At 39.2% G+C, this 26,493-nt stretch overlaps 1 protein-coding gene across 1 annotated transcript in view; it reads left to right on the forward strand.

The window, feature by feature from the left end:
• LOC133646370 (F-box only protein 33) overlaps positions 1 to 26,493 on the forward strand; it is a 39,435-nt gene continuing 12,942 nt past the window's right edge. The window contains exons 1-2 of the mRNA XM_062041654.1: positions 1 to 794; positions 11,559 to 11,669. Coding sequence (XP_061897638.1) covers positions 370 to 794; positions 11,559 to 11,669 — 536 coding nt within the window. The 5' untranslated portion in view covers positions 1 to 369. The remainder of the gene's footprint in view (positions 795 to 11,558; positions 11,670 to 26,493) is intronic.

Here is a 26,493-nt window from a genome sequence, read left to right on the forward strand (position 1 = left end):
GGATATGGCAAAAATAGGAGCACACGGGACGAATCCATTCAAGGTACCACTTCCGACGTGTGCTACCGACACTGCTGCTAAACATAGCGCTATGTTTGATAAAAAATGATTTTCAAATAATTTCCCAAATTTGCAAGTGGGCTTTTGTGCACGTTGCCGTGTGCTTTGTTGAAACGTTCACTCCCCTGCGGCTACCGGAAGTGGTGCGGTCCGATAGTATTGAAGGCAAAACTGGGAAGCTGTTTGTTTTTAGCGAGAAAAAGAAGACTGCTGATACTGCGACACGGTTTTGTTTTTTTAAATCATTTTAAGTGAGGTCGTGGCTGTTTGAGATCGGATCGCTTCAACGGAACAGTTTCGTAGCTCGCCATGGCTCTGTGCGGTGGTGTCGGAGCCATGGCTTTACCAAGCGAGCTAATCGTCCATATATTCTCTTTTCTGTCCGACCGAGACAAGCTTCGGGCCTCGGCCGTTTGTTCGCGATGGCGGGAATGTCTGTTCTATCCAGCCTTGTGGACGGAACTCAAACTACGAATAGGTGGCTCCGGCTCTGAGGAGACCCTGAGGTTGGAGTTCCTCATGCGAAAGTTCGGCGCTTTCGTGCGGGAGCTGCGGCTGGAGCTCGCCCCCACGGAAGTCAGCCTCGGTTCCCTCAACAACGAGCCTTCGTCCACCACAGCGGACCTGCCTGCCGGTCCTGGCAACGACCAGCAGCTCTCCAAGCGATGGCGAGATGCCATGACTGCCTACTTGGACCAGGTGTTGTGTGTCTTCACCAGCATCAGCAACAACAGGTGACTTGAGTCTTGGGTTCAATTTAAAAAGTGCCTATTTAGTTTGAAAACTGTGCCATTATACCGGGGGTATATTTGAATTCGGTCATATTTCGTGCGCAGTTTTAAGCTAGCAGCGGCTAGCTCGACTGGCATACTTAAAGTGACATTAGTAGTTACGTAACACGATCACGTCTCTACAGTGATCACCAGCTATTTTATCACACCGACATTATTTGCCTGCTGCGCATAGCACGTTATATAGAAATGCTTTCCTAATGCTTATATTGACCAAAAATCCTGCTTTGTGCTTTGATTGATTGATTGATTGAAACTTTTATTAGTAGATTGCACAGTGAAGTACATATTCCGTACACTTGACCACTAAATGGTAACACCCGAATAAGTTTTTCAACTTGTTTAAGTCGGGGTCCACTTAAATTGATTCATGATACAGATATATACAATCGAATACTATCAAATATATACTAACATCATAATACAGTCATCACACAAGATACTCATCAGAGTATATACATTGAATTATTTACATTATTTACAATCCGGGGTGTGGGATATGGAGGGGTGGGGGGTGTAGGTTTGGTTGGTATCAACACTTGCCTGAAGGTGTTCTTTTAGTGCAGTTTTGAAGGAGGATAAAGATGCCCTTTCTTTTACACCTGTTGGGAGTGCATTCCATATTGATGTGGCATAGAAAGAGAATGAGTTAAGGCCTTTGTTAGTTCGGAATCTGGGTTTAACGTGGTTAGTGGAGCTCCCCCTGGTGTTGTGGTTATGGCGGTCATTTACGTTAAGGAAGTAGTTTGACATGTACTTCGGTATCAGGGAGGTGTAGCGGATTTTATAGACTAGGCTCAGTGCAAGTTGTTTTACTCTGTCCTCCACCTTGAGCCAGCCCACTTTTGAGAAGTGGGTAGGAGTGAGGTGTGATCTGGGGTGGAGGTCTAGAAGTAATCTGAGTAGCTTGTTCTGGGATGTTTGGAGTCTAGATTTGAGGGATTTGGAGGTGCTAAGGTACCAGGAGGTGCATGCGTAGTCGAAAAAGGGTTGAACGAGAGTTCCCGCTAGAATCCTCATGGTGCTTTTGTTGACCAGAGAGGAGATTCTATAGAGAAATCTTGTTCGTTGGTTGACCTTTTTGATTACCTTTGTTGCCATTTTATCACAGGAAAGATTAGCCTCTAGAATGGAACCTAGGTAGGTGACCTTATCCTTCCTTGTGATAACAATGTCACCCACTTTTATAGTGAAGTCATTGACTTTCTTAAGGTTGATTTGGGACCCAAATAGGATGGATTCCGTTTTGCCCAAGTGTATTGATAGCTTGGGCAAAACGCAATCCATCCTATTTGGGTCCCACAACAACCTTAAGAAAGTCAAAGACTTAGTGCATTGTTTTGTGAAGCCTCCCTAAACTGGAGTGGTCACTGAAGGTGGGTGGATCGATCCACATGTCGACTTTATGGAATCCAGGGTGATGTCCGAATCTAAATTATACTAGCGCAGGGGTGTCAAATTCATTTTTAGCTCAGGGGCCACATGGAGGAAAATCTATTCCCATGTGGGCCGGAATGGTAAAATCATGGCACGATAACTTAAAAATAAAGACAACTCCAGGTGGACCCCGACTTAAACAAGTTGAAAAACTTATTCGGGTGTTACCATTTAGCAGAGGTGTGGACTCGAGTCACATGACTTGGACTCGAGTCAGACTCGAGTCATGAATTTGATGACTTTAGACTCGACTTGACAAAATGTAAAGAGACTTGCAACTCGACTTAGACTTTAACATCAATGACTTGTGACTTCACTTGGACTTGAGGCTTTTGACTTGACATGACTTGCTACTTTCCCCAAAACCCAAAGCTTAAAAAGTTATTTGCGAGCACTCCGTATCTTTCATTTTATACGTCTGTGTCTATAAGCGTGTGTGCTGCGTGTCAGCGTGTGTGCTGTCAGTACAACAGCCAATCAAATTAAATCTACGTTGTTTTCATCACACAGCTCTCATCCAATCCAATTGCAGGACAACCACCGAACATGAGTTGTCAAACAATGCGGCAGTGAGAAACAATTATGCCAAAGTTGGTTTCGTTCGGGTATACAAACTACGACTTGGTCAACAAAAAACGAATTGCCGTATGCAAATCACGCAGTTCGAATATTACAGACGGAGACGCAACAACTTCCAACTTCGTTCGACATTTGAAGTTGCACAAAGAAGGGTAAGTTTTGAATGTAAGATAACGTTTATTGGCTAAGTAACATGACTTTTATTTGCTATGTAGTTAAATCAGTGAGGCTGTAAACTCACTGCTAACGTTATAACCATAGACATCTTATAAGGGTACGCAGCATTGGGCGCTACTGCCTACTGGCGCAGACGAGACGCGGAGCCGCCATCTTGGAGTGGTGATCCGCTCCACTCAGTGCAATTCATTTGGCAGGAGCAATGAACTGTCAACAAATTTAATTCATCTTACCTCACTGAATACCACTGATTTTCACGCGTTTTTTTTGTCATACGTGTAGCTATGATAACGGCCACATGTTTTGGCGTTTTTATTATTCATAGTTTGCTTAACAGTAATATAATATTCTTATACGCTATAAGTGACCAGACGTCCGAGATCAAAACTGGGAATATAATCCCAGAGAAAGGGGAAAAAAACGGTCAGCTATTTTTAAGTTGAAGAAACAATATGATTAGATTATATATACATGCGTATATCGTACATAAACAATGTATGAATACATTAGATATCTATATATTTTAGGGACCTATAGACTGTAACTCTGTTGCTGCAGCAGCAGAGAGTTTATTCTGTCTTGACACTTTGTATTGATATTTTGTATTACATTCTTTCCTTAAATGATAATGTTTACAGTGATTGTTTTATATCTATTTTTTATGTATGTCGCTTTGGATAAAAGCGTCTGCCAAATACTTAAACATATATAAACACCTGAAAGTCTTTATATCAGCTAAAACCACCAATCTGTTTCACTGGATTCAGAATAAAACCAAATGCTGTCTTACCCAACAATGTTAGTATTTGAATATTGTTACTTGAAGACTTATTCCTGGTTACAATTATACTGTTAAGAAAGTATTGTCTTATACTTTGCCTAAAATGAGAATGCATCATAATCAGTGGCGGCTGGTGAATTTTGTTTTAGGTGGGGCTGAAAGTTTGTAAACCAAACCCTGTAGGGGTGTCATCCTCCCCCAGAAGATTTCTTTGTGATTCTCACAAATATTGAAGATCTTTGCTCCTTCTCAACTTTGTGGTAATGTTATTTTCATAAAATACAACCAATAGTATGTTAATGTTTGTTTTTGCAAATGTGTTTATTCTGTAAAGGAATGAGTTAAATGTTTAAAATTGTTTAAACTATTAAAATGACTGGTTAATAGTGCTATTATGAATTGCAATGTCAGCACTATTTTTTTTCCTGCAATTTCAAATGCACTTGTTTTAATAAATAAATACAGCGTTTTAAAAGCATACACAATCTGTGTAAAAATATTAGTCTGTGGTTAAAAGGACTTGAAAGGACTCGAAAGTCAAAATGCAGGACTTGGGACTTGACTTGAGACTTTCTAGTCTTGACTTTGGACTTGACTCGGGACTTGCCTGTCTTGACTCGGGACTTGACTCGAGACTTGGGGGCAAAGACTTGAGACTTACTTGTGACTTGCAAAGCAATGACTTGGTCCCACCTCTGCCATTTAGTGGTCAATTGTACGGAATATGTACTTCACTGTGCAATCTACTAATACAAGTTTCAATCAATCAATCAGGTTGTTGTCTTTGATTTACTTTGACCAAAAATAGAACAAGCACAATCTGAAAACGTACAAATCCCAAATGCCGTACTTTTCGGAGTATAAGTCGCTCCGGAGTATAAGTCGCACCGGCCGAAAATGCATAATAAAGAAGGAAAAAAACATATATAAGTCGCATTGGAGTATAAGTCGCATTTTTGGGGGAAATTTATTTGATAAAACCCAACACCAAGAATAGACATTTGAAAGGCAATTTAAAATAAATAAAGAATAGTGAACAACAGGCTGAATAAGTGTACGTTATATGAAGCATAAATAACCAACTGAGAACGTGCCTGGTATGTTAATGTAACATATTATGGTAAGAGTCATTCAAATAACTATAACATATAGAACATGCTATACGTTTACCAAACAATCTGTCACTCCTAATCGCTAAATCCCATGAAATCTTATACGTCTAGTCTCTTACGTGAATGAGCTAAATAATATTATTTGATATTTTACGTTAATGTGTTAATAATTTCACACATAAGTCGCTCCTGAGTATAAGTCGCACCCCCGGCCAAACTATGAAAAAAACTGCGACTTATAGTACGAAAAATACGGTAATCTTCTAGACAAAACACATGAAGGTTGTTGAAAATTCTGAGGAAATTGTAACCTGACTCTCGCCAGATCCTTGTAGTTGGCTGAGCTCCACACAAGGATCTGGGATCGAGGGCAATGCAAACTCCTTCAAGATAGCAAAAAATAATGAACCAATCAGGATCGCCGGGCGGGATTTCATAGATGTGACGTAGCGCCGAAGCGACTGTTTGATTCAAACAACAATGGCAGCACGCAGCGAGGAGTCGTGTGCTGACATTGGTTCTGCTATTGCAACGAAGCATATTCGACACAGTCTCTCCCGAACGTTCAACAATTTCAAACCAAGTTCTGTTAGACGTTAGTCTATGCTTTTTTCGTTGGCGACTTTGTGAAATATTTTTTTGCTGTTCCCAATGAAGCCTTTTATTCGCATATTTTCTTTGCACAAACGACATCGATCGTCTACTGACATTGTTGCATTGTTTCAGTAAAAGTTCTCTAACTTTTCGCTCTGTCGTTATCCAATATGTCGGCTGTTCTGTTTTGGATTTCTCAGCGTCGCTCTCATCAGCGTCACGGGTTAATTTCGATGTTTTTTTACAAGGCCCCGCCTTCTGAAATACATCCCCTATTGAGAAGTCCCAGATCCTTGTGTGGAGCTCAGCGAACTACAAGGATCTGGCGAGAGTCAGGTTAAGGAAATTGGTGCAGCTTTAAAAACACGGTGAATTTAGACTTGGTCTCAGTGTATCTACAAAGCCAGGACTACACTTTAAGTCACAGTCTTTCCGGGATTGAACAAAAAACACAACATGTAAACTCTTCGAGGTATCAAATACCTCCTTGGTCATGTCCACGTATCAATCCAGTGCTAACTCAACAAACCGTAAGAAACAGAGGTAAAAACTATTCCAAAGGCTTATGTTCACTTTTCTCGTGTTTGACAGAGACATTTTGGGGCAACGAGGGTGCCAAATGACGATGAGTTTGAAGCAGAAACCATAAAACAGCAGGTTTTAAGTTTCATGTACTGGGTCGAGGACGAGGAGTCACAGTCACCCTTTACTGTGTACCTCTTGCTTGGCCCCGGTATAAACCGTTGGCTTGCCTAACAGAATTGCTATTGTGACATCCAATGGACACATTTAGAACAGCAGTTTCTTTCGTTCAAAAAAAAAAAACAGCTCATTTTTATACTTGGCAAACTCAGGCCGTAGGTTTGACACCCCTGTACTAGCGTGATATTTTTAGTTATTTTCTATATTTTCTTTAACAAATTAGCGAGTTTTTGCAAAAAGTCAAAGGGTTTGAGGGAGACAATAGCGTTTTTGCTTTTGTACACATATGTCCCTCTCTACACTGTGTTTCAAATACTGCCATATCTACCACACTGCAGATTTTTTGTCAAAGTGTATTCTGCAATATTTTGGTCCTACTTTGAGCATTTTAAATCATACAATGACCAAATGAACTATAAATATCAATAGTACAGTAGTATTGCCCATTAGAGGAGACCAAACCAATCAGTATTGTGGCCAAGGCTCAGCCTCACCCAGCATCACTATATTGCATTGAAATAGTGTAAAGGTGGCTTAAGGGTTATTTCATGTCTAGAGGGTTGTCATGATGTTGAAAAACGGTCTTAGAAAGTTCGGGTTGCAATCATTTTTTATGCTTTAGCTATGAAAATACTTAATTTATAATTAATGATTCCCACCTCACGAAAATGCATTTATCGCGGTCATGTCCAGAAGCAAATTACAGCATAAATGAAGGGACAGCTGTACAGTATTATTGGTTTTGTTTTTGCTCAGGCGATTGAATGTAATAATTGGAATCTTTTTTATTTGGTTGATATCATAATAAAATGCCTGTAGATTGATTCTGCTCTGAGTATTTTGTTTTTTTGGTCAAAGCACCTGACATCTAGAAAGACAAACTAGGAACAAAACACCTGGCATGATCAACAAATTAAAGGCAAAATCATCCAACGATCCTTCAAAGATGTCTAAGTACAAAGTATCTACAATACTGGCCCTGTATTTACTTGGTGTTGGGCTGATATCAAAATTTGCAGTATCGTCCGCCTTGAGTGGCCACAGAAAGCTTTGTTGGCATGAATTGCTGATATCAGGAATGCCGAACGTACAGTATACAAGTGTGTGTGTGTGTGTGTGTGTTTGTGTGTGTGTGTGTGTGTGTGTGTGTGCGTGTGTGTGTGTGCGTGTGTGTGTGTGTGTGTGTGTGTGTGTGCACGTTCGTGTGTGTGTGCACGTTCAGCTCTGCTTTGTTAAACCATATTAGTACTGAGTTGGAGCTCTAATAACAAAACCTGTGTGCTGTTTGAATGCCATCTTTTCACACACCTGCAGAGTTAGCCGTTCTGCGAATTACCTTTCTAGAACTTTTTGTATAGCACATTCCTCTTACCCATTGTGTTGGAATCACTGTTTTAAAACCCATATCAATAGTCTTAGTGAGGTGCTCATTTTTGAATGAATATCCGCTACAGTAATTTGTGGTGGAAAGTGCTGTGAAAATTACTTTTACATTACATTTGGCTTAATTACGGGTGATGACAAATTAGATAAGAATTCTGGCCCGCGGTGTGTCTCAAGTTAAATTTGAATTACCTGTAAGCCTAATTGCTGCATACAGTATCTGTTGATAATGTTAGCAAATTTGGTGGGCGACTATGAGTTTTATTTTGAAGTGTATTGAGCGCAGCATTAATTTACATGACCCAATCTAAATAACCTATACCACTCATGGTGCATATAAACCATAACCAACACAGATATCTAACACACGGTCAACATAACACACATCCTGCTCATTTTATTTTGTGGACATTATAAAACATGTTCAAGCATCATGCATAATTAAAAAAATACTCTCATATAAATCCACTAAAATACACTATGGGTAATATGCAAAACACTCTCTCCACACTTTGCCATGTTAATATATCTGATTGATTACAAAACTTTAAGAAGGTAGTCACGGAAATAAACAAGGTAGGAGTCACACTTTCACATATTCTTCAGATTCAATGTTTTAACGTTTATACCTCATGTTGCAGTGTCGTCACGTTCTGATGTGGGGGTAGGGGATGAGAGTTGAAGTAATATGTTGTTGTTCAGTTGGTTATTTATTCCTTAAATCAATGCAAACTGTCTCTGATCATTTTCTGATAATATTGTGAATCCTACATTCTTTATTTGTGTACAAATGATTGGTATGACAGAGTATTGGTCATAACACTCCAAAATAGGGCTTTATCGCAGGTTGTACTGTATTTTTAGATGTTTGGCAAACTTCCCTCTTCACATTGGTTTGAAATGAGTATGAAGACTTAAATCATTGCGATCCTCGATTACATGTAGAAACACTTGTGTAAACGTGATCATCACACAGGTGCTCTAAATGAGACATCACACTGAGGGCCTGATTTACTAAAGGTTTGCCTTTACTAAAACACATAAAAACTTGGTAGCACACACAAAGTGTATCTACTAAACGTGTGCAAAGTTGATTGCGTCTATCAAGTGAGCAGAAAAAGGCGTCCAATCCATTTTGTGTCTGTGTCTTCATTAATACGCAAAATATATGCTGATCATCAAATCACCCACAGTACTGGGAGACAAAGATGCAAATATAATTATTTAGCACGCGCAATGTGATTCATCAACACCCAGTGCTGTTTTTCAAGCACAGTATTTCCTGTTTTATTTAGCACGTGTTAGAAGGATGTACAAACTGACAGTTCAGTATCAGTGCTTGTGCTGCAAAGGCCGACAATGGACAAACCGGAATCGTCCGTCCTATGTGTGTGTGTCAAAATTTTGGACGGTAGAAATAACAAATATTAGACATATTGACTATTCAGCTACCGTACATCATTTTATAATTTTATAGCTGCTAGAGGACCTAGGGGCTGATTAAAACTCAATTCAATTGATGAGTTTTGGTGTCTTTAGTATTTTTTATTTATGTTGTTTTTTGTTTGTTTTTTACATACAATATATATTATTAAATGAAAAAAACTCCAAGAAGTATACATTTTTGCGTTTCGACCGAAGTAAGTGCAGCCTCCCTCCTATGCACCTTTTGCGGGGAAAAAAAGTGGTGTCAATGTAGCTCCACTGGACGACTGCTTGTAAAATGCCCATAAAAAGGGGTATATGTCTCTCGCATGTTTGCAAACATGGCACAATTTTGCAGGTAGGAGCATTATAACATAAATGTGTAGTAAATGAGTGTCTCTGTGGTGATGCGAGGTATAGTACACACAAAATCCTTTATTTAAATAATGCGGTCTGCTGCACTTTACAATTGCACGCGCAGTCTTACTAAATCACTTGGAACTAGCCCACTAATTGCTTGTATTCCGACACGTGAATTCCTATCGGAAGTAAAAAAAAAAATTTTTAAAAAGCGGTGGTCAACTAAGCCAAAATGGCTGTTGTGCAGCAAGCAGCATGCACACTCTCTGAGTATGCAAGGGGCCTAGATCTCCCTGATAAATACGAGCAAAAAATCCAACCAAGAAATGGAATAGATCCATATATTTTATCAAAAAAGATTTGTCGAGTGATATCGAGGATTGTCCGTCACTGGAGTTCCCAGACATATTAAACTATTTTGTGCTCCGACGTCATTCTACATGACAAAACAGATGAAAACTTGGAAAAGCATGGAGGCCTGTACCAACTTTGTGTGTGGCTTCGTCAAGGAAATTGGTATCAAGACTCTCCCGGATAAATATGCATAGTTTTTGCTCGGGTAAAGTTGCATTTCATAATTCAACTTTTTGAACTTGAGACTGACTTGTCCATGTAAACAGAGACAGCTAGCACCGACTGCTAGCAACTGTTTTTCTATTTAACAAACTAATAATTACTGATATTCGATTTTTGTCTTGTTATCATATGTACTCCGACACATTTGTGTACAAAATAAACAAAAGGAAGTGAAGTGAAGTGAATTACATTTATATAGCGCTTTTTCTCAAGTGACTCAAAGCGCTTTACATTGTGAAACCCAATATCTAAGTTACATTTAAACCAGTGTGGGTGACACTGGGAGCAGGTGGGTAAAGTGTCTTGCCCAAGGACACAACGGAAGTGACCAGGTTGGCGGAAGCGGGGATCGAACCTGCAACCCTCAAGTTGCTGGCACGGCCACTCTACCAACCGAGCTATACAAACAGATATACAAGTACCTTTCCTGACAAAGTATAATTGACTCTCACTTTCTTAATACAAATAATTTCAAAATAAGTGAAGTATATTGAAAATATATCAAACAAACCTTTAACTGAGTCACTTGGTCACTGAAAACTTGTGCGTTCTTCGACTCTGCTCCCTAGTACCGGAGTGCATTCCAATTTTGTTGTCTTTTGTAAAATCGTGCACTCTTCTGCCCTCTTTGATGACCTCTCGAGGAACTATGAAGAAAAGTTTATCCTTTTCGCGATTTGAACGGTTTGTACAGCCGAAAACAACGCAAGCAAAGGGGCATTTTTCTTCGAGAGGCTAAATTGCGCCTAGTACCCATTGAAAACAGACGCTACTTGACCACCACGCATAGGCAATGAACGGGACGTGAGCCGGACATGATGTCATTAAAATCCAAACAATAGTACACGCAATTTTATGTATAGCACACGCTGATTACCGTGTAGTATGTGGATCTTAGTAAATCGGGCTAAGAGTTGGAATAAATAATAATAAAAAGACTGAAGTTAGTGTAGTGATTTCAATATCAAATTTGTTTAGATGCTTTATTTAATTACATTTCATATATAATATCTATATAACTACCCTAAATATATAGGTGTATAAGTGTGTGTATACATGTATATGCATATATGTTTATGTATGTATATATGTGTATATGTTTATGTACGTAGGTGTGTGTTTATACCTGTATATACTTGTATATGTGTATAATGTATATATGTGTGTACATATGTAAATACAGTGTGTGTTGTGCGTGCGTGTGGGTTTGTATATGTATGCAAATATATGAACACATATATTTCTATAGGCTATATATGTGTGTGTCGGCTTTCGGCCCCTGGCCAAATTGCTTTAGCCCAATGCAGCACCCAAGTCAGAAAGTTATGCTATTGTCATTAACACAACAAAATCAATTTCCTGAATTAGCTAGAACAGTTTTAGAGGATTAGAACCTGCATTTTATGTGCCATACAGATGTTTTTTCTTCTTCTGTTTCATAACCTTCTATATTCTACCAAATATGTGTTATATGTGTTTTATGTTGCACGATTGCACCAAGAAAAATTCCTAGTTTGTGAACCCGTTCTCAAACAATGGCAATAAAACTATTCTGATTCTGATTCTCTTTTGCTCTTTCAGGAACCTTCAGAGGTTGAGTCTATATGGTGACACCTGTGCTCTCCAACAGGAGGGACTCCTGGACAGCTCCAAACTGCATCAGATTCATCAGGGCCACAACAAAATCAATGAGTAAGCCCAAACAAGCATTCTAACATAAAATTCAAATATTTCATGGAAAACATACTAAAAAGAAGGTCTGCAGAATGAATATTTTTTTTACATTGATTCTATCTAAGTTAAAACAACACATTTGTTTTTACTAAAGTGCAAGAAGGTAAATATTAGAAATGTCTCGATTCCAATCGGCGGCTGGTATTTGCCTTTTTTACTGATTGTGATCTTTACCGCAGTGGTGTCCCAGTGTTTACATGGCTAAAGATTGTACTCACATGAAAGATTAATTTAAAAGGGATGCACGCTCAGGAAGACATAATAACATTTCCACATTCCTCGTTACACACATGCAGAAGGTGCATTAATTCCAGAAGGGTGCTTGTCTTGCCAAAACACTTGCTCCAATTTAAGAGCAGGCCGCAACCAATGTGTCGTCTCGAAGCCGCTTCTAAGATACCAATCCTCCAAAGTAGAGATGTCCGATAATATTGGCCTGCCGATAAATGCTTTATAATGTAATATCGGAAATTATCGGTATCGTTTTTTTTATTATCTGTATCGTTTTTTTTATTTTATTTTTTTGTTTTTTTTTATTAAATCAACATAAAAAACACAAGATTCACTTACAATTAGTACACCAACCCAAAAAGCCTCCCTCCCCCATTTACACTCATTCACACAAAAGGGTTGTTTATTTCTGTTATTAATATTCTTGTTCCTACATTATATATCAATGTATAACAATACAGTCTGCAAGGGATACAGTCCGTAAGCACACATGATTGTGTGCTTACGGACATTAGTGGAGCTTGTAGGCTCCACTAATAGTACTAACCTTTAACAGTTAATTTTACTCATTTTCATTAATTACTAGTTTCTATGTAACTGTTTTTATATTGTTATACTTTCTTTTTTATTCAAGATTTTTTTATTTATTTATTTATCTTATTTTATTTTATAAATTTTTAAAAAAAGGACCTTATCTTCACCATACCAGGTTGTCCAAATTAGGCATAAGAATGTGTTAATTCCACGACTGTATATATAGCGGTATCGGTTGATATCGGTATCGGTAATTAAGAGTTGGACAATATCTGATATCGGCAAAAAGCCATTATCGGACATCCTTACTCCAAAGTTTTTCCCAAGTATTATCATCTCTGAAGGATGAGAGGAAAAGGAATGGTTAAACATGCTACACACACACCAACACAATAAGTTAACCGCTAAAGCTTCAAAGTAAAGTAGGTGTGATTGATACAGATGTTGATACTATTTATACCTAATATAATGATATTGTAAAAACTAGGGATTGATCATATAACATATAAAACATATAAAGGGGACCTGCCCTTTTTTGTAATTTTGCTCACAATCATTATGAGAGACAAGAAGACAACATTTTTATTTGTTTTTTTCGCTTTCTAACATGAAAATCGGCCCGTTCTAGGTGGCTAGCAATGCAGTTAATGGAAGAAATCATTTGTACCTCTAAATCACTTTAAAGGCCTACTGAAAGGATTTTTTTTAATTAAACGGGGATAGCAGATCCATTCTATGTGTCATACTTGATCATTTTGCGATATTGCCATATTTTTGCTGAAAGGATTTAGTAGAGAACATCGACGATAAAGTTCGCAACTTTTGGTAGCTGATAAAGCCTTGCCTGTACCGGAAGTAGCGTGACGTCACAGGTTGAAAGGCTCCTCACATTTCCCCATTGTTTACACCAGCAGCGAGAGCGATTCGGACAGAGAAAGCGACGATTACCCCATTAATTTGAGCCAGGATGAAAGATTCGTGGATGAGGAACCTGAGAGTGAAGGACTAGAGTGCAGTGCAGGACGCATCTTTTTTCGCTCTGACCGTAACTTAGGTACAAGCTGGCTCATTGGATTCCACACTCTCTCCTTTTTCTATTGTGGATCACGGATTTGTATTTTAAACCACCTCGGATACTATATCCTCTTGAAAATGAGAGTCGAGAACGCGAAATGGACATTCACAGTGACTTTTATCTCCGCGACAATACATCGGCGAAGCACTTTAGCTACGGAGCTAACGTGATAGCATCGGGCTTAACTGCAGATAGAAACAAAAGAAATAAACCCCTGACTGGAAGGATAGACAGAAAATCAACAATACTATTAAACCATGGACATGTAACTACACGGTTAATGTTTTCCAGCCTGGCGAAGCTTAACAATGCTGTTGCTAACGACGCCATTGAAGCTAACTTAGCAACGGGACCTCACAGAGCTATGCTAAAAACATTAGCTATCCACCTACGCCAGCCAGCCCTCATCTGCTCATCAACACCCGCGCTCACCTGCGTTCCAGCGATCGACGGAGCGACGAAGGACTTCACCCGATCATAGATGCGGTCGGCGGCTAGCGTCGGATAGCGCGTCTGCTATCCAAGTCAAAGTCCTCCTGGTTGTGTTGCTGTAGCCAGCCGCTAATACACCGATCCCACCTAAAGCTTTCTTCTTTGCAGTCTTCATTGTTCATTAAACAAATTGCAAAAGATTCACCAACACAGATGTCCAGAATACTGTGGAATTTTGCGATGAAAACCGAGCTTTTTGTATTGGATACAATGTGTCCGAATACTTCCGTTTCAACGATTGACGTCACGCGTATACGTCATCATACATAGACGTTTTCAACCAGAAGTTTCGCGGGAAATTTAAAATTGCACTTTATAAGTTAACCCGGCCGTATTGGCATGTGTTGCAATGTTAAGATTTCATCATTGATATATAAACTATCAGACTGCGTGGTCGGTAGTAGTGGGTTTCAGTAGGCCTTTAATAATGCATTCAAAAACTGCCAACAATAATTTATTTACGTTCTGTAACCTGTATAATAACCAAGCTGGAGCGAATTGTTATTGTAAGGGCGAACACGGAGGAACTATTTTTCAAGCGTATTAACACATCGGCATTCCACGGTATAAGCTGTAAAAGCAAACTACAGCGAGAGATAAGCTAGCTTCTGCATCAGCACCCGAATCGTGCTTGGATTTGCAATAAACAAACACAATGCGATACGACAATAACCTGTACTGACTGAAAAACACAATCATATTACAGTATTTTTAAGCCTTATTGACTCTTTTAATCTGACACAGTTTGTGTCTGGCCCCACACACGGACGTGGTCACACGCTTGATCTTGTCCTCTCAAATGGTCTACCTTTGTCCAACTTGGACATTTGTGGCAATGTGCTTTCAGACCATATGCCTGTGATATTCGTGGCCAGTTTTTATCGCTTGACAGCTAAAACGCGCGTTCCTGCGCGTCACTGCTGGTCAGTTTTTTATTGATTTTAACCAGGTTTTTTTTTACCCTCTGGCTCTGTTTTTTCTGACACTGAGAAACTCAGTGCATTGTTTCAATCCACCTGTCAGACAGCCTTGGACTTGCTGGCTCCTTTTAAAAATCAAAAAGGCTCAAATTTAATCAGAACCCTGGTTTAATGATAGAACCTGTGCGATCAGACGCGAGTGCTGCAAAGCTGAACGCAGGTGGAAGAAGGACAAGCTTCAGGTGTCACTCCAAATTTTAAAGGACTGTTGGCATCGATATCAGAGCACAGTAAAGAGACAAAAAGAGAACATTTGGCAAGCATTATTTCCTCAAATAGTCTTGACCCTCGTGTTTTATTCAAAACCATTGACTCTGTTCTTAATGCCCCTCAGCCTACTTGTTTGGAACCCTCCTCTGAATTGTGCAATGCCTTTTTAGAGTATTTTATTGATAAGGTTGCCACGACAAGGGCTCTCATTTCTGTTCCGACCTCTGACCCTTCTGTCCTTTTTCACTACTTTGCTGTTTTTAATCAGTTTGAGCAAGTGACTCTGCCGCAGTTACAGGAGTTAATTACCGGTAATCATATGAAGCCCTCAGGTTCCCCCATGATGCTGTCCCTCCTACATTTTTTAAATACGTTTTTCCTGCATAGGGCAGCCAGTCTGTCTTCTGGTGTGGTTCCTACCTGTTTTAAACACGCTGTAGTTCAACCACTTTTAAAGAAACCTGGTCTGGACAGTTCTGTTTTAGCCAATTTCATATCAATTTCTAAGCAGCCTTTCCTCTCAAAGATCTTGGAGAAGATTGTTTTTACCCAGTTAAACACTTTTTTAGAGGAGTATGATATTTTAGAAGTCTTTCAGTCTGGGTGTAAACCCCTCCATAGTACCGGGTCGGAAATATTAAGGGTTTGTAATGACATCCTCCCAGCATATAATTTTTAGTTTTACTCGATCTAACAGCAGCCTTTGATACGGTGGACCATATTATCTTAATTAGCTGCCTACAGCATGAGGTGGGCATCTGTGCTACTGCTTTGAATTGGTTGAAGTCATATTTAACAAATGGAACTTTCTCTGTAAATGTTGCTGGTTCTGAATCCTCTGTTGCTCCCTTGACATGTGGGGTCCCACAGGGCTCAGTTTTAGGACCACTGCTGTTTTCTCTTTATTTACTTCCCCTGGGCTCCATATTAAGAAAGCATGACATTTCTTTTCATAGCTATGCCGATTACACACAAATGTATTTTCCGTTAAAGAGAAATCATGCCTCTTCAATGCAGTCACTACTCGCTTGTATTGATGATATCAAGGCCTGGATGGCCCTAAATTTCTTAAATTTCAATGATAAGATGACTGAAGTAATAGTGTTTGGACCTAGTGGTACCTGTGAGCCCCCCTCCCCCTGTTGACTTTGGCCCCTTGGCTTTGCACGTTAAGCCCATGGTTACCAACCTGGGCTTTCGTATTGATAGTAATTTTAAATTGGACCGTCAGATTGGCACAGTGGGGAAAGCCAGCTTCTTTCATTTACGTCAGCTGGCCAAGGTTAAAAACCTTCTTTCCAGGCAACAGTTTGAGACAGTAATCCACGCCTTTATCACATCTCGGCTGGATTACTGTAACTCTTTGTATTTTGGAATCAGTCAGTCCTCCCTCCCACGCCTGCAGCTGGTCCAAAATGCAGCTGCCCGACTTTTAACAAGCACAAGCAAAAAAAAGCACATTACTCCTGTTTTAGCCTCCCTTCACTGGCTGCATGTGTCTTTTAGAGTCTATTTTAAAAGTATTTTATTTGTTTCTAAATCCTTATATGGTCTTGCTCCACCTTACCTTTCTGAGCTGCTCCACCTCTATGCCCCGACCCCGGTCCCTCAGGTCAGCTGGTCCTGGAGGTACTGAAATCAAAACGCAAGCTCAGAGGTGACAGGGCCTTCTCTCTTGTGGGTCCCAAACTCTGGAACGATCTCCCTCTCCATGTGAGACAGACCCCTTCTTTGGCTACTTTTAAGACCCTTCTTAAAACCCATACTTACTCACTGGTTTTCAACCTAGCATGAGACTTTGAACTGTTTATACTGTTTTTAACTTTTTAACTGCCTTTTATCTAACACACTGCTTTTAGGATCATTTTGATCTGCTCTTTTGATGTATATACTGTATATATGTGTGTATTTTACCTCTGTTTTAAATGATATATTTTAGTATGTCCTTTGCCTGTATTTCTCTGCTTTTTGTGTGTTTACTTGTTTGTGATGTATAGTCTTTTGTTTTTCAACTGGTTGTTTTAAAGGGCTTCATAAATAAAGTTGGTAATACATGCACCTGGGGATAGGTTGATTGTCAACACTAAATTGGCCCTAGTGTGTGAATGTGAGTGTGAATGTTTTTTATCTGTGTTGGCCCTGCGAAGAGGTGTCAACTTGTCCAGGGTGTACCCCGCCTTCCTGAGATAGACTCCAGTACCCCCCGCAACCCCGAAAGGGACAAGCGGTACAAAATGGATGGATGGATGGATGGATGGTTCGGCCTATAATATGTTGGAGGGTTTTTAAGTTGTTTTAGAGGGCTTTGAAGGCTACAACGGTGACTCCCATTGGCCACATCGTTTTTTTATCATTTTTAAAACCTAAAAAAAGCCATATGTGTTCTTGTATTTCATAATAATTGTGAATGATAGGCAAAATTTCCCAAAAAGCGCAGTTCCCCTTCCCCTTTAAGCTTTAGTGGTTTGCTCATTGTGTCGTCCTGCTCTGTGTGTGTGTGACGCATGCTTAGCCATTCCTTTTCCTCTAGTCCTCCAGTGTTACTTGGAATGAACTTTTATTCATTTATTTTTTTATATTTTTTATTATTTACCACCGTGGTGGTGAGGATTAGTATCTTAGAAGCGGCTTTGCACTGTGTTGCAGCTTGCTCTCAAATTGGAGCTGTTGTTCTGACAAGACACACACCCTCCTTGTATTAATGCAACTTCTGCATGTGTGTAACAAGAATATTGAAATATAATTGTGTCTTCCTGACGCGTGGTTCCCTTTTTAAGGAATCTTTGAGTACAGTCTTTAGCCATGTAAACACTGAGACACAGCTGTGGTAAATTGGCTGGGCTTGGCAGTTCATCAGCCAGTCAGATAAAAAAGGCAATTATCAGCCCACTTACCATCTCTAATAAAACAAAACTAAAGGGACGAGATCGCTATTTTTCCTTTTCTTGTTCTTGTTTTTTTCTTCATTTTTCTTATTGTTTGCAAACTTAGGGAGGATCCTCTGGATACAGGAAGGCTTTGAGGGCAAAATATTAAAAAAAAAGGGAAACAGTAGTAGTCATTGTGTTCGAGCCACTTTATTTTGTTTAAAAAAAAATGTATGTAGCATTCAATAGCACAAACTTGATAAATCTGATTTACAACAATACTAGCAAATAAAAAATTTGATAAGATACGCTTTTTATAAAAAATTTGTTTTTGTGTCAAACTATGCAATGGAATAGATTACTATACTTTATCCAAAAAAAAGATTTGTCGAGTGATATCAAGGATTACGTCGGTCGCGTTCCCAGACATATTGAACGGTTGGGCTCCAGATGCCATTCTACACGAGAAAACAGATGGAAGCTTGGAAAAGCATGGAGGTCTCTAACTTCTTTGTGTGTGGCTGGGTCAAGGACATTGGTATCAAGACTCTCCCAGATAAATATGCATTGTTTTTGCTCGGGTAAGGTTGCATTTCAGGATTTAACTTTGCGTAAGCTGCTATGTTTTTTGCTGTTGCACCCGCCGTTTACGAGTAGCGTGTTTTTCCCCATCTTTATCAGAATATAACTATATATTGTGTTTGCGCTGAAAGCCTAATTTATGATTGCTGCCTTTGGTAAAAGCGTAACTCTTTTAGGTTTTGCTCACATTTGCTTTCTTTTTTTTAAACATGCAGAGTTGGTGCTTTTCGAAACACTCTTAGCAAACATGTGTTTAAGAAATCAAAAATAATATCAAGATAATACTTAAATGGGAAATAATAAACGTTAAAACTATATCAAACAAACCTTTGATCACTGCAAACTCGTGCATTCTTCGACTCTGCTCCCTTGGACTGAGAGCATCCATCCATCCATTTTCTACCGCTTGTCCCTTTTGGGGTCGCGGGGGGTGCTGGAGCCTATCTCAGCTTCATTCGGGCGGAAGGCGGGGTACACCCTCAAATATTTTCTGTAACGCCCCCCAGTAAAAAGTAAATATTTCCATCCCCCCAATCTCCACCGTGACTAAATAGTATAATTTGTCTATAAAATTGTTATAACTATACCTCTGCTCGTGCGTTCTTCGACTCTGCTCCCTTGTACTGGAGTGTGTGCCACTTTTGTCGTTGTCTTTTGTAAAATCTTAAACTCTTCCGCCCTTTTCGATAAGCTGTCGAGGAACTCAGAAGAAATGTTTCTCCTTTCCGCTATTTGAACGGTTGGTACAGCCGAAAACAATAAAAGCATAAGGATTTTTTTCTTTGACAAAACCTCAATGGTGCCTAGTAGAATAGAATAGATGTTTATTGCCATTTGTACAGGTACAAGACAGTACGGGTACTGTGCGTTTCTCCCTGAGTCAACTTCTACAAAAACAAGAGTTAGAAAATAGAATGGCATTGTAAGAAAAAGAAGGAATGAAAAAAAGGGGTGGGGGGCGCACACACACACACACACACACACACACACACACACACACACACACACACAAAAGAGTACGAAGTAAAAAATAAATAAAATGAAAAAATATATATGTGTTTATATGTATGAATATATGGAGTGAGAGAGATACGTTGTATTAACAGGTAAATAAATTAAACTAAACTGTACATAAGTTATACACTGTCAGTAATACATGTAAATAAAATAAATAAAGAATAACAATAGTGAGGGGAACGCTGTACAATGAAATAAAAAAGTAAATATGTTTTCTTATTGCACCTATATTTTATTTCACTTGGGGTTATTGCACACATTTTTCATATTGTATCATATCACAGTATTGTCTTTTGTTTTTTTGTTTTGTTTTGTTTTTAGATTAATATTGCACACTTTTATCAATCGCCCATTAGTCTATGAGGTGTGGCATGAAGTAGTACCCATTGAAAACAGAGCTAGCTTTACCACCACGCATATTCAATGGGCGGCACATGAGCCGGACTTGACGTCAGTAACATCCCAGCAATACAATTGTGTCGTTGGGAGAGTGGCTAGGCGCGTCGTCCATATGATGCCATCATATAACTTGCATAATTGGGGAGGATGCATATACAGGGGAAATTTTTAAAAATATTATCGTGCAAATGTTTGTTTATCCCAGCAATTAGATTTACAAAGATAAACTAATATATGACATAGACTCATAACATAAATATCTATATTTCAAGCCTTCTTTTAATACCATTTTGACTATTATGGCTTACACATTATGAAAACCTCCAGTTGAACATCTCATAATATGTATAATCAAAATTACAAAAATAAAGGCTTGACATATCATACTTTGGATTAGGGCTGGGCGATATATCGAATACCGTATACTCGATATATTGCAGGTTTGTCTCTGTGCGATATAGAAAATGACTATATCATAATATTCGAGTATACATTCTCACGCAGTTGTTTTTAGCTTCGGGCATTACACTACAGGCTCTTCTCACTCTTTGTTGTCTCTCCTTCTCACAGAGGGATAAAACAAGTGCACTTTCTAACATACGTCACATACAGTCGTGCGTGCAACGACATACGCCCTCGCGGAGCAGAGAGGTAGCAGCGTGGGTAACGTTAGCTGTGGTGCTAACGGTGCGGTGCGAGTGGTAATACGAGAGAGAGAAATGTGCCAATCTGGTAGCAAATGAAGGAATAATCGTCTGGCGGTGGTTTGGCTTCATTTGGAAATATGTCGAACAGATATATGTAATATGTAAAGTATGCGGCAAAAGCGTTGCTACAAAAAGTAGCAGCACTGCTAATTTGTAGCATCATTTGAAAAGTCACGCGCTAGAGAATGAAGAGTGCTTGAAACTCTGCATGTCAACATCTCCGGCCGGTGCCACACCAACAAAATGCCGAAGTAACCATTTCCACATCCACACCGTATGAAAAGAATAGTCAACAACAGAAGGAGACAACGTCCGCAGTAACCTACCACATAGCGAAGGACATACACTGTTTGATTTCCTATTATGCAGCTAATTTTTATTTGACAGTTATTGAAATATCTTGTGTGACATCATGCACAAAACTGTACTTTATTTGTTTTAAACTATTGTAGTGGCGTTCTGTACAAAAAGTACACTTTAATTTAGTGTTGTTTTGATATGTCATCTTAGTGACATCATGCACAATAGCTTGTTTTAAAATGTCTCTGACAATCTTGCACTTTCTGTTTTGAAATGACATGAATGATTGTGCCACGGCTTAATAACTGTTTAATAAATGCAGTTTTGGTGAATTGACTTAGTTGTGATTTCCCTCTCTGCATCAAAGTTTAAAATGAGCATATATTAATGCAGTATGAACAAGAATGTTTTAATGTAGACACATAGAATCATCATACTGGTGTGACTATATGCATCAAGTGTTAATTCAAGGCTAAGGCAAAATATCGAGATATATGTCGTGTATCGTGACATGGCCAAAAAATATCGAGATATTAATAAAAGGCCATATCGCCCAGCCCTACTTTGGATGTAATGAGTTAATAGCCCATATTAGTTTCACATTTAAAGTTGAATTGCTGACATGAATGGACTTTTGCACAATAATAATTTTTTTTATGGTTTACCTGTTTTTTTTTAAGGCAAAAACTGTTGTACATCATTTAAAATCAAATCTGTTGTTACTAATTAGTATTAACATATATCTTTTATCATATTGTTTTGCTCTAGTTTTCAATTGTTGCTGCCTATTGTACAATGTAACAAAGACCATACACATATCCGCAGCAGCTCTCCAAGGTGGACAGTATCTGGCATGTTAGAACAAGGCGCGTAAGGAAAGTCAGCAAGTCAGATCTGTAACTTTGGGACAAAGATTGGCTTTAAAGGCTGGGTCGTTCGGGCTGGTGTGTGAAGCTGGAATGGGCACATGCCTCTGCAGCTGGAGGAGCCCCGCACAGTGGCTCCCGCTGCTGGCAGGGGTGTGTGCCACAGCGGCGCCCTTGTATTACCACAGACACCGGCCCCCCGCACACAAAAAAGAGAAAGAGAGCCACTGTCTTCTTAATCTTTGCACATTACACATTGTATAGATCGCTGTCCACGAGAATTTCTCGATCAATTTAAAGTACACTACCGTTCAAAAGTTTGGGGTCACCCAAACAATTTTGTGGAATAGCCTTCCTTTCTAAGAACAAGAATAAACTGTCGAGTTTCAGATGAAAGTTCTCTTTTTCTGGCCATTGTGAGCGTTTAATTGACCCCACAAATGTGATGCTCCATAAACTCAATCTGCTCAAAGGAAGGTCAGTTTTGTAGCTTCTGTAACGAGCTAAACTGTTTTCAGATGTGTGAACATGATTGCACAAGGGTTTTCTAATCATCAATTAGCCTTCTGAGCCAATGAGCAAACACATTGTACCATTAGAACACTGGAGTGATAGTTGCTGGAAATGGGCCTCTATACACCTATGTAGATATTGCACCAAAAACCAGACATTTGCTGCTAGAATAGTCATTTACCACATTAGCAATGTATAGAGTGTATTTCTTTAAAGTTAAGACTAGTTTAAAGTTATCTTCATTGAAAAGTACAGTGCTTTTCCTTCAAAAATAAGGACATTTCAATGTGACCCCAAACTTTTGAACGGTAGTGTATGTCCACATCGCAGACATGCTGCCTATGCTCCAGACAATTACGTGCGTCTTGCCCTATAACTATATCCTCACAACATCCTGTTTAATCGGATCAAAGTCTTCTTTTTTTTACGTAGTCAAATTTTCTGTGCATCACTAGCCAATAGTGCGTAAATACTAGGCTATATCTATCCACTAATACAGTATATTACTTCAATTTCTTAAAGTCTTAATTTGGTTGATTAATATTTTTTGTTATTAATCACGGTTTTACAATAATTTTACATTAAAACGGTAATACGAACCGTTTGAAGTTTTACCACGGTTTATCATTATACAGTTTATTATTACGTCCCTATTTGTCAAAAACCCATTTCCCCCTAAAGAAAATAAGACGATAACCAATCAAAACAATATGCCTGTTGACTAAGACAATAACACAATCAACTGACATTTTAGTTAACGAAAAAAACGAGACAAAAAAGTTGATAGAAACGAAATCCAATCATATTTAAGTCTGTCTTGTAGATGCGTGGGACAAGTTTGGAATATATCCGATTACAGCTTTTTAACAGAGTACATTTGAAAGAAAGGCGGGGAGTTAGTTACAGAGGCATCAGCAGTCGAGTCATCGATCGTGACAACTACACATCCACCGTGTTACTTCTTTACAAAAAGTTATTCTGTCTGCCTCGCCTCAAGGAACGGTTTATTTAAAAGTAAATCTAAAGGCATGACAACGTTTAGTTTAGTGTGGTCCAACTCATTTACGTCATATTCGCTGCAAAAAGAGGAAGTGGATGCAGTGTTTCCTATTTATTTATTTATTTATTTGAGGTGGACATTTATTAACAAATGAAAGGCTCCAAAGGTCTCTATTAGCAAATTGGTACTTTTTAAAGATTAAGTCGATCTGTCTTGAACCCTCCCTATCTGAATCAAACTCAGACACTGGGAAATGTATTATGACTCATGTTTACATACCACAGTAAGCTACTGGATCAAGTACATTGTGGTGATGCACAGGTGCACTTTTTATTTACTTTTTTGTCACCACTGCCAGGATTCTACGTGATTGTTGCCGTTGGTGTGTCTTTCTCTTTTGTCCAAAATGGGATAAGGATCAAGTTTTTTTCTCTCTCTCTTTGATCCGCCTGAAAGAGTTGCAGCACATCACAGTAGCTCCTTTGAGATCCTGTCTAAGTTTAGTCTCAGTCCTTACATTTTGGAGCTGATTAGGATTTGGATTCAGGATTATTATTATTATTATTTTTATTTTTTTTACAGCCTAAATTTTGTGCTCTTTGATTTCCGAACTTGATTAGTTCTTGAACAGGGTTCATATATTGAAGCACATTTCTATATAAGAAAAAAAATGTAAACATAAATAATGGCTTCCAGCCTGGACTAAAGTCCATATTTTAGTAAAAGTTTGAACACAATATAAAGCGCTATACAGTATTGTATATCAAACATAACAAGAGGGTGATGAATAAACTTTTTATACAATAACAAAGCCAAAACCACAACTAGCTGAACTGTCCTCCTCAAATGCAGCCGTCATGCTTACACGCACACACTGCCACTCGCCTTGTGGTGCACTCACAGTTTGGAATCACAAAACTCCTTAACTTTAACAGCCAGGACGCTACAATGATTTGGAATAAAAAATAAATCCACAACACTTTGTTGATTAATCTCTTTGGTGTGCAGCGGAAGGGGGGCAGTATTGACAACGCTGTGGGGACTTCCTGAATGTTTAAAACCACACATCGCTTGTCCATTGGGTTTTTTAGATTTACATTGAGCTAGCAAAAATAGAAAAATGCTGTACAAGGGCTTAAAAAACTTAAAGGCAATTCAACATAGCAAAACAGGATAGAGGAAAGGCTGTGGCCATTGTAGAGGAACGGCACAGCACTTTATTGTGTAGCTTAGACAGTAGCATATTAACACGCTGGCCGCTATTTTGCCGTTTTCAAATACCATGGGATCAGGTAAAAGTGGTATTGTTTGTTCTTTGACGGCTGAAGAGAGGAGGGGTTGGTGGGGTTTTCTTTTTTGACCCCCAGACTGCGGTACAAACTGTATAAAATGTGTTTTTTAAAATTAAATTGACACTAAAGCAGTGGTTCTTAACCTGGGTTCGAGCGAACCCTAGGAGTTCGGTGAGTCGGCCTTAGGGGTTCGGCGGAGCCTCCGCCACGGAGGTCAAGACACACCCAACTCATCGTGTAAATACAAACTTCTCCCTATCGGCGTATTATGGATACCCCCAAACAATGTTCCCTCTAATTTTCCATCTGACTTGCGGGTGTGTAATTTGTTGTGAGTTCATGCACTGTGTTGGTTTTGTTCTTTGAACTAGGTGATGTTAATGCACGGTTCATTTTGTCCACCAGTAAAAAACCCGATAACTTTGTCTTAAATTTGAAAAAAAATACATTTTATTTTTCACGAAAAAGGGTTCGGGGAATGCCCATATGAAAGTGGTGGGGTTCGGTACCTCCAACAAGGTTAAGAACCACTGCCCTAATGGTACCTTATCATTGTGCAATACTAAGGTATTTTCAAATATTACAGTATAGTGCTGCCAATAGCAAGCTGGTAACTAGTGTGCTAATCGATGGCTGAAATCTAGCCACGCTAATCCCTAGCAGGCAATGAGAGCGCTAATTGTTAGCTATCCTAAATGCTAACATGAATGTAATAATGTAGTAATATATTTATGTTTTAATTTTAAACCTGGCTGCAAGGTACAGTGAGTAGGGTGTCCATTCCACTACCATTTATTAACTAATGTGTATTTAAAGACATTTAAATTGTGTGGGAAAATTGTGGTGGGAATAAAAAGAAAAATCCTTTTAAAAGTCTAAATAAGGGGTCGCCAACCCGTCGATCGTGATCTACCAGTCGATCTTTGGGACCCTACCGTTCAATCGCGAAAATATTAGAAGAAATAATTATTAATATGACAGTAGTGACAACCCCACCCGGAGAACAGACCTGCCATCAGACAAGTATTTTGACCCCTGAACACCCCCGCACGTCTCTGCCTCTCTCTCTTCAGTCTCTCATCCCGAAGCTCTCGACACCATGGCCCCACCCCCCGAGCAATCACGCGTTTCAAGACGTGCTCAAAAATCATCGAGCTGCAACAATGCATTAAGGGTGATTGTTGCAATGCATCGGACATTTTCTAGCATCCAACATCAAAAAAATCTTCCCTCAACCTCTACCATTATTGCTCGCCTGCGACGGGAAACTAAAAAGCCAAATAATAGAGTCCGTGAACAATGCTCTAAAGTACGGATTTTGTGTTGATTTACAGTATATATGCAAAAGTAAACATTGACATGTGCAAAGGCAGTAATATATGACAAAACAGGGCGGCAGCTAAAGAAGGACTTCCCTGTTTATCCCCCCTTTATCACACAGGAAAAACATGCCAGGTGAACAGCTGACTTTAATACTTCCGGCGCTGATGTAAGACAACCATGTGACTCGCGTCCCATATGTGACCATAGGATGAACAAATATACTACAATACTAAGACTATAGTGGCCATTAAGTTAAAGTTAAGTTAAAGTTAAAGTACCAATGATTGTCACACACACTAGGTGTGGTGAAATTTGTCCTCTGCATTTGACCCATCCCCTTGTTCACCCCCTGGGAGGTGAGGGGAGCAGTGGGGAGCAGTGGGCAGCAGCGGTG

The sequence above is a fragment of the Entelurus aequoreus genome, linkage group LG03, assembly GCF_033978785.1.
Source record: "Entelurus aequoreus isolate RoL-2023_Sb linkage group LG03, RoL_Eaeq_v1.1, whole genome shotgun sequence".
NCBI lineage: Eukaryota > Metazoa > Chordata > Actinopteri > Syngnathiformes > Syngnathidae > Entelurus > Entelurus aequoreus.